General features: G+C 32.3%; 4 protein-coding genes across 12 annotated transcripts in view; 2 read left to right on the forward strand and 2 right to left on the reverse strand.

The window, feature by feature from the left end:
• LOC100744736 (elongation factor-like GTPase 1) overlaps positions 1-693 on the forward strand; it is a 30,194-nt gene extending 29,501 nt beyond the window's left edge. For 2 of the 4 annotated variants that reach the window (XM_033322193.1, XM_012388705.3), the window contains exon 6: positions 40-228. In XM_033322193.1, the coding sequence (XP_033178084.1) occupies positions 40-228 (189 nt within the window). Of the gene's footprint in view, positions 1-39 lie in introns of all 4 variants that reach the window. The other 2 variants (XM_033322194.1, XM_003491541.4) reach the window with 2 other exon arrangements.
• Positions 694-1,430: 737 nt separating this feature from the next.
• Positions 1,431-3,722, reverse strand: LOC100745427. Its single transcript, XM_003491547.4, has 3 exons — positions 3,608-3,722; positions 3,090-3,249; positions 1,431-2,970 (listed from the first exon to the last, which is right to left on the reverse strand). The coding sequence occupies exons 2-3, from the start codon at positions 3,105-3,107 to the stop codon at positions 1,747-1,749; spliced, it is 1,242 nt and encodes a 413-aa protein (XP_003491595.1). The 5' UTR covers positions 3,108-3,249; positions 3,608-3,722; the 3' UTR covers positions 1,431-1,746.
• On the forward strand, positions 3,313-8,100 carry LOC100744855 (ATP-dependent Clp protease ATP-binding subunit clpX-like, mitochondrial). 6 transcript variants are annotated; one of them, XM_033322206.1, is made up of 7 exons: positions 3,313-3,451; positions 4,795-4,950; positions 5,043-5,240; positions 5,337-5,485; positions 5,608-5,797; positions 6,016-6,917; positions 7,033-8,100. In XM_033322206.1, exons 2-7 carry the CDS (start codon positions 4,881-4,883, stop codon positions 7,282-7,284), a joined length of 1,761 nt encoding a protein of 586 aa, XP_033178097.1. In that variant the 5' UTR covers positions 3,313-3,451; positions 4,795-4,880; the 3' UTR covers positions 7,285-8,100. The 6 variants fall into 6 exon arrangements, with proteins under 6 accessions (XP_033178097.1, XP_003491590.1, XP_012244130.1 ...); XM_003491542.4 differs by lacking the exon at positions 3,313-3,451 and adding an exon at positions 3,486-3,906; XM_012388707.3 differs by lacking the exon at positions 3,313-3,451 and adding an exon at positions 3,848-3,984.
• Positions 8,101-9,206: 1,106 nt separating this feature from the next.
• LOC100744976 (solute carrier family 25 member 46) lies at positions 9,207-12,257 on the reverse strand. Its single transcript, XM_012388712.3, has 6 exons — positions 12,122-12,257; positions 11,477-11,884; positions 11,080-11,362; positions 10,848-10,904; positions 10,496-10,772; positions 9,207-10,390 (listed from the first exon to the last, which is right to left on the reverse strand). The coding sequence occupies exons 2-6, from the start codon at positions 11,643-11,645 to the stop codon at positions 9,962-9,964; spliced, it is 1,215 nt and encodes a 404-aa protein (XP_012244135.1). The 5' UTR covers positions 11,646-11,884; positions 12,122-12,257; the 3' UTR covers positions 9,207-9,961.
• Between the last annotated feature and the right edge of the window lie 4 nt (positions 12,258-12,261).

The following is a 12,261-nucleotide window of genomic DNA, read 5'->3' on the forward strand; positions in this document are numbered from 1 at the left end:
ACAGGTTTTTTTTTTTTTTTTTTTTTTTTTTAATAATAGGTTATCGAGCAAGACCCTTATTGGACGCCTTCCACGGACGAGGAGTACCTACACTTCGGTGACAAAGCAGATAGCGAGAACAGAGCTAAAAAATATATAGATGCAGTCCGTCGACGTAAAGGTTTACCTGTGGATTCTCAACTGGTTATGCACGCGGAAAAACAACGCACTCTATCCAAGAATAAATAATACTGGATAAATAATACTGAAACCTACTCTATACTCTATGCACCTCTGTCATACGACTTCCCACTCAGTCTGTGTACCATTCGCCGTACGCGCGATCCGGCACGTTACGTTTCTAAATATCCTAACATTTCCACGTTAAAATTAATTTATAAAAATTCAACTTTTCGCCATCATCGAGTCAAGCAGCTGAATATAAAAATATCGAGAGCTACATATGTACATTGAAACAAACTGTACGAAGTGTTAAACCTTAAATAATATAACTTAAATAGATACTCAAAATGATAGAAAAAAACCAGTCAGATGAAAAAGTTTCAAACCAGTTTTGCGGTAGTGTAAGAACTACGCTACTTGGACAAAATAATGTGTTTTGAATATATTTTTCTGAATAGCAAAAAGCAGCGTTAGAAACGCGCAGCTACGACTACAGTGCAGAAATATTGTATTGAATGTATTAGAACCTGAGAAAAGATGAAAAAGTAATTAGTATTAAATTGATGTTAAATTCCGAGTCAAACACTCTAGGAAGAAATTCTTTAGCAGTTTGTATTTTCTACGCGCGCACACCAACAAACAATTCAGACATCGACATAATTGCAACTTCACGTTACAATTACATATATGCCATTTCGAACGCCGAAATTACCAGTATTACATATTTCACTTTTATTTTTACTTCTTTTCGAGAGCAGTGAGGTGCGGGCTAAAGTTTTCTTTAAAAAAACGTTCTTCTAGTCATTTCACGCAACATATAAGCTTTTTAACAATTTTTTTAACAACGATTTTTCTCTACTTAATCGAAAAGTCATTTTTGCAGCGGCTTACTATAGCGATTATAGGAGATAAAACTTTCAAACTTGAATATTTCTATTTCGATAAGGCCAGGCTGTTTAAAAATAGAATCGTATATAGATAATATATTAAATAACGTATCGTCAAAGTTTCAAAGAAAATTATACGAAAGTCAATCTACGCTACAAATACTTTAAGTTAATCCCATTGAACTCTGTCAATACGATTCTCTTATGTTTTTGTGATTGGTATATATTACGGCATACGGTACTACGACGTACAGTATGTTGGAGCAACAAATGAACAAGGCATCGAGAAAAGAAACGAACGATGTTTGCTTGGGAAAGGAGCAATATTAGCTTGAGAGGGAGAGAGACTTTAAGCGCTGGACGCACATTATTTACCATATATCTGAAATTAAAATATACACTTTCAACCATAATATGATCTATGTGTATACCGATATCCATTTTCTATACTGATTATTGAAATGAGATTAATTGAATAAAAACAAGAGTAAAATCTTTCAGTTATTAAGGACTTAACAATCATTTTTAGCTGCATTCGTTGTGTTTGCAATTGATGTCAATTTCACTTTAAAATGTTCAACTACAACTTTCCTTCTCGATATATCGATCACCGTTTATTAAAATTAACATAACGTTGTTCCTTCATTTCGAAAATTATACAACAAATGTATTTAATAGAGATGTCGAAAGTAGTTATTTAGTTTTCATCAAATTTAATCTTTTTCCCTTGAAACCCCTGTTTCATAATATCTTGTTGCTTCTTCTTTGCGATCCAGGAAGGATGTAGATTTTCATATACTGGACAACTTATTTTATTAATTTTCTCCTCTTCTTTAATTTGCGTATCTTTCTTATTTCGCTTCCAATGTGTATCGCTTCTCTCTGTCACGCCACTTTGATCATGAATAATGTTTGCGCAGTTCATTTTTCGTCCTCTACCCGCCTTTCTCTCTTTGTATGTGTTTTCGTTATACAGTTTATACTTTTTCTCTTTAATTTCACGCAACTTAAATATATCACGACTAATATGATGTTGACCGCTAGTGTTTATCTCTTTAGAAAACAGAGTATCGCTTGAACCCAAAGTTACTTTATTTCTATGTAAAAAAAAATCATCTGTGTTTTTTAACGATTCCGCTGTTTCGTTACAACACTGCTGATTTTTAGTTTCCTTGTATTTACCAGTTTGTTCTTCTATTTCTTGCAAAACTTCCATGAATGGTTTAACGGTGGCCTCGTTGCTAATGACTTTAGTGACAGTCTTAGAACTTTGGTCAGACCTACAGTCTATCTCTACATCTTGCATTTTTAATATCCTCTTTGAACTACCTCCATCGTCTTTGGATTCTGTATTCAATTCCCTTCCTTCCGATAATCTTCTACATTCTCCGTTAACCTTCCTCCTTTTTTCACAAGGTACATCAGCGGAAGATGTAACATCACCTGCAATTTTTGTGTTCCCTTCATACACTTTTTCTACAGTGTTGTTTGTATCGCATTGTGATTGGTTCGAATGCTTTTTTAGGACATCTGTAGGCCCTTTTCTTTTCGACGAATGCCTCTGTTTCCTCAACGAAATATGTTCACTGTAGTCTGGAAACTTTTCCTGAAATTCTAGTATTTTCGAACTTAAAGACTTGTAACGAACAACTTTCGCCATAGCCCGAGTTCCATCGTCAGTGTGTGTGTTTTGTAATATGTCTTGCAGGCATTTAAACCTAGTAATTCCGAATTTTGATATCTCATCGTCTTTAATACCTTTTAACGCAAATACTTCCCTTAAAAGTTTATCCGCCTTATTCTTATTTTTTTCCAATTGTTTTTCATTACCGTTACCACTCCGTAACCTTTTCGCTTCTCTGATCAGTTTATTTATTACACAGATACGAGCCTGACGAATGCATTGTCTTAATAGAACAATCTAGAAAATTAATAACAGATGGTAAAACATCGTTATACGATGCAAAATAATTAAAAACAATCGTTTGCTTGCGAATTTTAACAAATCAATTCTGTATTAAAAGCATGTTAATGACGTACCTCGTTATTTACTTCCATCCTTTTTGCGTTATACGTTTGAGAACAATTGTACCCAAATATTGAATATTTAGGTACAATTACAATTAATAGCAATAAAGCATCAACGAAACGAACAATGCACTCTTTTATATCGCGGTTTTTTGCCTCTTTTTACACGGTACTACGGTACACAATACGACATGACATACATATACATGACATATATATACATACATACGTACGTACGTAGTACAACGTAATTTACTATAGTTAAGTTGCAGTGGGGAAAAACGAACTATACGCTTTTTAACCGAAAACAGAAATGGTAGAAAAAGAGGAGAGGTGAGGATGGAGCATAGGAAAATGAGCATAGGAAAGAATCGGTGAGCTAAATTTACGGTTGGTTAAAATTATTTGAAAAATTTATTACAATTAACTTCAAGGTAAATAGAACTATAATTATTGATACGCTTTAATATTCGCTACCAAATACGTAACTACTTGGATATGTTTATGTACGTATAAGCAGTAATACGTACACAGAAGATATTAAGCGCCCTCCAGTGACCATATGCACAAACGTACTGACGTTTCGTTATTTCGTAAAAACGTCATTGTGTGTAGTGTGTGCTCGCGTTAAGGACATTGATAAACTTTTATCAAGAAATCTAACAGTAAATATATGAAAAAATAGTCCCATTCAAAGAAGAAATCGAACGATTTGGTATAGAACAATTGTTCGTTTGAGTAATTGGAAACAGCGTATATCATCCATCAGTCAGAGAGTTTATCACGATCGTGATAGACTGAATATATACTATATTCGCCACGTATGTAGGTACGTGTGTACAAGATCATACCATATAATTCTTCAATATTTTGGTCGGTGGTTTCTAGATATTTCATTGACATGGAGGTAAATTGAACATTGTTTTCAAACGAATTTTAACAAAGTAAATATAATAACATCGGAAAACTTCGGAAGACAGTCAACAAATGACCTTGAATCATGCTTCGAGCGATTATTGCACCTTGTAACGCGATATGTCAGACGGTCGTGTTTATAGATTAATTTCTTTCCTTGTTCCATTCGCGGTAACCAATTGACACAAGATTTTTTGGATTATTGGATTTTCTACATATGTTTCGTGCAAGAGATGAATAAATTATGAATAATAAGAAACTGTTTATGCATTAGTGTTTATTTGTCAGGTTAGTATCTTCGATATTTTAGTACTTTCGTTAACTACAAGTTGTCACTGTTTATTTTTACATTGACATTGCCTCTGTGTTCGTATTTTGCTTTCCTATGTATACATCAAAATTGCAATTTCGTCGTACAAATAGATCAACTGATACTATTATTAATGTTTCTTTTGTACTCTTTTTTTTTTCTTTTTTTTGTCATAATGATTATTCTTATTGTTTGTTATTCAATGAAAGAAGCATACAATTTTTATACATATATAGATTTCATTCTATTTGGGTAACTCTGTCCAGTTTTATATATACTTTATATTTTTTGTCTATAATGTCTCCTTCTACTTTACATTCAATCTTCCGTGATCTCTTGTACAAATCGTTAATGTACAAAATTATACTATTTGCACGTATAATACGTTTAATATCTTTGATTACATTAATTGAGATTTTCTAATTTCTGATTTCAATTTTCCTTTAAAAAAGATCAATCTATCTTGTTTTAATATCTTTTGTTTTTACATAGATTTTATCTCAAGTGAGCCTGATAATTAATGCAGAACCACTTTCTTTGCTTTCCACATTTTGTTTGCATAATAAAAACAAACAAAGATGAGCTGCGTTCGTTGCTGCTTAACCAGTGCCAGCCGCATTGCATCTTCAAATCATATGGCAAATCATGGTTAGTAGACAATCTATACTACATTTGAAAACTATGTATTAGCGATTGTTTAGTCTGGCTTAAATATAAATGATTATTTCTTTCTGTATTAGTTCACAAAATCGTAAGAGTAGCTGTGATTAGATCGTTGACGGTTGGTGCCACTTTGGGAAAAGCACCCTCCGAACCTACTCCACCTGGTAAAGATACTAATAGTGGTGCGTCATCCACTGGAAATGGCGGTGGGAAGAAAAATACTCTTACATGTCCAAAATGTGGTGATCCTTGTACACACGTAGAAACTTTTGTGTGTAAGTGAATAATACTTGAATGGTTTTCTGCATGAGATAACTAACTATAGAGATGATCTAGAGTTATCTATGGTATAAAAACATATTTTTGGTCAGCATCGACAAGGTTTGTCAAGTGCGAGAAATGTCATCACTTTTTCGTCGTTCTATCGGAGGTAGATTCAAAAAGAAGCCTTAAAGAAGCTTTAAGGCCAGATGATACAAAACAAGGATTTTATAGGAAACCACCACCACCACCAAAGAAGGTAATGATTTTATATGATAGTATATTATAGGCTAGTATTATTATTCTAAACAGCAGAGAACTTTGTATATTATTGTACAATAAGTTATTATGACAGGTATTAATATGTATCGGTATTTTCAGATTTTTGAGTACCTAAACAAACATGTTGTAGGTCAAGAATATGCTAAAAAAGTTTTGAGCGTCGCTGTTTATAATCACTACAAACGAATCTATAATAACTTCCCAGTGCAGAATTCAATGCAAGGTTCTATTAATGCAAGTGGTACACAAGATTTGAATCATTCCTTCACTCATAGAGGTCTTAAACCACGTAAATAATAGTTTCCCCATTTTGTACATAATCCAATATAGAAATATGATATAACACGTCCGACTGAGAATAATTAAATAATATTCAGTTCTAGATAGATTTTATACTAATAAATAATGGTGTAAATAACATTGTTTCTAGTCTAATCAACCAAACATTTATTTGTGTACGTAGATATTTCATTTAACGAATGACATTCATTCTTCGTTATACCGTAGACTTACTACATATTTCAACTATTGGAAATTCGCTTGGCGTTGGATTCCAGCAATATCCTACAGGAAACGAGTATAAATCAACAGAAAATCAATCAGTCTCTGGATCTGATATCCTTGATAGTAAACAACATCAATTGAAGTTGGAGAAAAGTAACATCTTGTTACTTGGCCCAACTGGTAGCGGGAAAACGTTGCTCGCTCAAACAATAGCTCAATGTCTCGATGTACCTTTTGCTATTTGCGATTGCACGACGCTGACACAAGCAGGGTACGTTGGTGAAGATATAGAAAGCGTTATCGCAAAATTGCTTCAGGATGCAAATTACGTAGTGGACAGAGCGCAAATGGGTATCGTATTCTTAGATGAAGTTGATAAAATTGGCGCTGTTCCCGGCATACATCAACTGCGAGACGTTGGCGGAGAAGGTGTACAGCAGGGAATGTTAAAAATGTTAGAGGGTACGATTGTGAACGTACCGGAAAGAAATAGCTCTAGAAAATTACGCGGTGATACATTACAAATCGATACTACGAATATTTTATTTGTTGCTTCCGGCGCGTACAATGGATTAGATAGATTGATTTTGCGACGTAAAACTGAAAAGTATCTTGGATTTGGTGCATCGCCGTCTTCTGAGAGTCCAGGAAGAAGAGCTGCGAATTTAGCAGACGTCGCAAACATGTCACCCTCTACAGAAAGAGATAACAAAGAGAAGGATTTGCTGTTACAACAAGTCGAAGCAAGAGATTTAATTGATTTTGGTATGATTCCTGAATTTGTTGGCAGATTTCCAGTCCTGGTACCATTTCATACCCTCGACAGAGATATGCTTGTTAGAATACTGACCGAACCTCAAAATGCCATGGTGCCTCAATATCAAATGTTATTCTCAATGGACAAGGTACAAATTAAATCGTTTCGTCGTGCTACTTACAATCAGATTTGCTCAACGCATATACGTATACGTAATTTAAGATTCACGAGTTGTTTACATATATATGTATATGTGTTTACAGGTAGAATTGACGTTCACCACGGAGGCTTTAAACGCGATAGCGTCATTAGCAATGGAGAAGAAAACTGGCGCAAGAGGGCTGCGAGCTATCATGGAATCACTGCTTCTGGAGCCCATGTTCGAAGTGCCAGGTAGCGATGTAATGTCAGTCCACGTAACTGAAGGATGTGTACGAGGACAAGAAAAAGCACAGTACATTAGAAGAGGTGATGTCACCGAGGAGGAATTACACGCTCAGCATATACACAATTAACATATAATTCATATTAAGAACCTGCCACACATCTGATCGATTTCTTGAAAAAATTGTTCAAAACTATATCTTACGATAATAGTTTTCAATCTAACACAAATTTGTGAATAATATGTGTTCATTATAATCTATGTTTCTTTAACAAAACAAGATTATGCCACATGGATAACATTAAGGAGAAGAAAGAACAAAATGCAAATAACACTAGGAGATTATGCAATTATAATTATTCTGTATTAATTTGTACCGCATGCAGTACGAATGCAGATAAAACAAATCGATTGTGGTATGCAATTTACTCTGTGTTCAAGCAATTCGTAACAATATCGACAAGTTTGTTATTGAATTATTTCTAGATACACGCGCCTACACACAAATTTTCACTTATAAAAGTGAACGGAAATTTTATCGTGATTTTAGTAGATTGAGATCATATAAATTAAAAGCAAAAGATACTCGGACTGCTATTACTATTATGCAAAAATAAATTTAACGTAATATTTTAGCGTTTTACAATTATGATATCTACGCGTCTGTTCTACATATTATTGTAACGCAGATAGAAAACGCAATTAGTGGATATAACATCTGTTAATATTTAGGTATTGTACAATATTGTGTAATATATACAATGTAAATGATTCACGCATATATATTACATTATAGTTACTAAAATATGCAAAACAATTACAACTATACGATCAAGATTACACGAAGCTAGTACAAATTCATCATATATTGTTACACACATATAAATACACATCTTGTTGGAACTGAAAAATTGTATGAAATAGACTTGACTCTCTTTCATTTTGAGATTATCTTTAAATAATTAAAACACTTTGAACAAGAATTTAGGAAACAGGTTTTTTATGGAATATTAAATCATATTAAACAAACTATGTTTAAGTTTTAAAGTTGAGAGTAAATAATATTTTAAATATATATATATATATATATAGGTTATATATATATATATATAACCTATATATATATATATATATATTTAAAATATTATTTACTCTCAACTTTAAAACTTAAACATAGTTTGTTTAATATGATTTAATATTCCATAAAAAACCTGTTTCCTAAATTCTTGTTCAAAGTGTTTTAATTATTTAAAGATAATCTCAAAATGAAAGAGAGTCAAGTCTATTTCATACAATTTTTCAGTTCCAACAAGATGTGTATTTATATGTGTGTAACAATATATGATGAATTTGTACTAGCTTCGTGTAATCTTGATCGTATAGTTGTAATTGTTTTGCATATTTTAGTAACTATAATGTAATATATATGCGTGAATCATTTACATTGTATATATTACACAATATTGTACAATACCTAAATATTAACAGATGTTATATCCACTAATTGCGTTTTCTATCTGCGTTACAATAATATGTAGAACAGACGCGTAGATATCATAATTGTAAAACGCTAAAATATTACGTTAAATTTATTTTTGCATAATAGTAATAGCAGTCCGAGTATCTTTTGCTTTTAATTTATATGATCTCAATCTACTAAAATCACGATAAAATTTCCGTTCACTTTTATAAGTGAAAATTTGTGTGTAGGCGCGTGTATCTAGAAATAATTCAATAACAAACTTGTCGATATTGTTACGAATTGCTTGAACACAGAGTAAATTGCATACCACAATCGATTTGTTTTATCTGCATTCGTACTGCATGCGGTACAAATTAATACAGAATAATTATAATTGCATAATCTCCTAGTGTTATTTGCATTTTGTTCTTTCTTCTCCTTAATGTTATCCATGTGGCATAATCTTGTTTTGTTAAAGAAACATAGATTATAATGAACACATATTATTCACAAATTTGTGTTATATATATATATATATATATATATATAACGACAGAGAGAGAGAGATCATCAATTTTGATAACGTATCGGATAAAATGGGAGAGAAATTAAGATTTCTAAAAACTGTATGTACTTTCTGAAGATTTAGAATTATTAAGCATTAATTAGCGATAGATATATATATTCTCGTCGATTGTTTCATTTTATTTTACATATATGAGAACTAGGTGTAAATAAAAGGCTGTGTGATATATGATGCAAGTTAAAAAATGATTGTACACATATAAAATTGTTGTATGAAACAAATGTTGAAAGTAAATGCTGTGTGATATTAGTTTTCAGAATGTCGATACGCTTATTTTTCCACTGTTAAGAGCTAAAAATAATAACGAAATGGTACAATATTTCCCACAGCTAGCATAGTTTCATAACTTGCATCTCTACAGTGTTTTCAATACTTATAACGTAAGTATTTTAAGGGAAATGAATCATTCTAAAAAGTTCGTGAAATAAATATACTTTTTGCATGTATACGTCTATGAAATATCACAATAATTCAATTCTAAAATTCTTTTATTCCTCGTTGATATATATATTTAAGTATCATAAATTACACGTACAGAATAGTTTGGAAATTTTATTCGCTTGATTATTCCATAATGAATCAAAAGATATTAAAATGTTCAAAATTACTGAAAGCATTAAATTATTGATCTAATTTTGGCAATAACAAAAGAAGAGAATAACCAACTCACTACAGTGTAGCAATTTCATGCCTATGCATGTATAAGTATAGTACAGTCTATATAATAACATAAAAGGTAATACTAAAGTTGATGCTGTTTTACATGTTGTTGTAGTACCAATGTGGAGCGGGCTCTCGTGTATTGATGGGCTCTCGTGATTTTGGTTTTGGTCTTAGTACTGTTCGTAATTCTGTGAAAGCCCATTTAATAACCCGCACTATTATAACATTTACTGTAAATTCTAACATAAGAGCACCAAATCCTTTGTATAGACCAAGGGGTCCCTCGGTAGATATAATCGTACTGTAACAGTCGCTTGCACTGCTATATCCTGTCAATAGCGGTGTCACGCTACGACCTGTATCCAAGTTGTCGATGATGGTTCGCGTACCTTGAAGATGAAGTCTATGAATCACCGTTTCCCAAGGATAAAACAATGCTTCTGCCAGGAACGTAGAAACTAATGACGACTGTAATTCTATATCTTGTGTAACAGTCTCTGACAGCAAGTCTCTGCTATATGCACCCTTGACAAGACATACAAATAACATTCAGTGCATATAATTTAACGAATTCGATACTTACTTCAAAGTAAATATTTTCTTAAATTATCATCAATATATAAGACTCACTCTTAACTCTTGAGACTGCTTTTGTCTAATATGCATAATACGACTAGTAACTCCTTGAACAGCTAGAGTGAAAAGATATTTAGATACTCCATAAGCAATTGTTGGCGGTAGAAGAGAATAAATGGGAATTAGTCTGCCTTTGTTGCTCACTTCAACTAAACGAATTGCACCATCTCGAAAAACATCCAGTATGCCAGGGCTTTCAGATGCAATTTCAGATTGTACCGTCTCTACTAATGATGCAGAATAGAATGGTGCTACTAAACCTAAAGAAATACTATCATATCTTCTATTAATTTCGTGTTACGAATTTATACCAAAGAACATTTGACATATACTAATATATTATTACCATTTAAGAAGGATATGTTGTCCAAATGCTTTCAGTGAACTATTACATGTTATTTCTCTGAAATTAATAAATATTTCATTATCATTTATTATTATTATTATTATTATTATCATCATCATCATCATCATCAACATCATGTATTTAGCATTATGAAAATAAAGAAGAAACTATCATTTATTCTCATTAGAAACTGAAAAATAAGCATTTATTGTATATATAAGGATCACCTTACTTTGGCCATGGTGTTATTTTAGAAATGAAATCTTCGATAGCTAACAACATCCCTTTTACAAGCAGCACCGATCCAATTCCTTTCCATAATGTATTTATTCCTTGAGTTTGATGGAGACGTATGACCACAGGTACCAAAGTGACTGGTATTATATGATATTTGCTCAATCCAGGATTTACTTGGCACTGCCGTCTTAGAACAATAAGGGGATGAACTAATAAAGTTTCTGTAATTAAGGTTGCTAATCCACAACTAGCTACCATATATTTCTTTACGGTAAGATCTGAAATACAAAGTTTCAGATTAAAGTCTCTTTATTCACGCAAAACAATAACAGAACTTTTGCTATATTTCAATAGATTTTACGCATAAATATACTTATTTCAATAAAACTGACCTCCTTCGGAAGGTGGATTATCTTCGACTAGAGGATGCACAACAGGAACATCTAAAGGACGAATAACGTCTTGTCCATGGTAAATATATGGAAAATTATTTCCAGTTTCCCAAGATTTAGACACAGGTTTCCCACGATACACTCTTTCGTAACTTTCCAATCCCGCCATCGTTTAGGAAAGTAATTTTTTAAGCATTATAACTGTACATTTTCTGAATAGTCCTAAAACTATATACATATATATATAAATATATATAATTCGTTCAACTTGTCGCTTTCTTCGATTACAAAAAGACGTCCATCTGTATCTATATCACTTCCGCTTAAAAAGTTGAGAGTTGGGATGTATGCAGATACATGTTATGATATATCCACTACAGTGATCAACGCGCAGCACAACGACGCAACCTACCATGACATAAGGAAACAAATATGATTGTCCAATCCAACCACAATCCAACTATATATATTCGCTCGCAAGCAGTCTAAACGACAATTAAAGGAAACACACGATAATATAGATAGAACCACAAATGAATAAACCTAAAGATTTTTACTAATTATTATAAAATATACGTTGCATTAGATACTGATATAGGTTGCATCAGGTACAGATAGATCAAATCGTAGAGCTTTAATACTTACACAACACATTTATTCTTATTAGTTCTACCGTAATCGAACTAACACTTATTGGAAATTTCAAATATATAATTGCCATAAATCTTCTACTTTCCATAAATTAAAACGCAGTTATAACATGATCAACAAATTGGAAACGAATA

This window comes from Bombus impatiens, unplaced genomic scaffold (assembly GCF_000188095.3).
Source record: "Bombus impatiens unplaced genomic scaffold, BIMP_2.2 scf_0581, whole genome shotgun sequence".
Classification (NCBI taxonomy): Eukaryota; Metazoa; Arthropoda; class Insecta; order Hymenoptera; family Apidae; genus Bombus; species Bombus impatiens.

Coding starts and splice junctions, on each gene's coding strand:
- LOC100744855 (XM_033322206.1), top strand. CDS start 4,881: ATGAGCTGCGTTCGTTGCTGCTTAACCAGTGCCAGCCGCATTGCATCT. Junction 5,241..5,336: donor ACACGTAGAAACTTTTGTGT/GTAAGTGAATAA, acceptor ATTTTTGGTCAG/CATCGACAAGGTTTGTCAAG. Junction 5,486..5,607: donor CACCACCACCACCAAAGAAG/GTAATGATTTTA, acceptor CGGTATTTTCAG/ATTTTTGAGTACCTAAACAA.
- LOC100744976 (XM_012388712.3), bottom strand. CDS start 11,645: ATGGCGGGATTGGAAAGTTACGAAAGAGTGTATCGTGGGAAACCTGTG. Junction 10,905..11,079: donor AAAATAACACCATGGCCAAA/GTAAGGTGATCC, acceptor TATTAATTTCAG/AGAAATAACATGTAATAGTT. Junction 10,773..10,847: donor CAACATATCCTTCTTAAATG/GTAATAATATAT, acceptor AAGATATGATAG/TATTTCTTTAGGTTTAGTAG.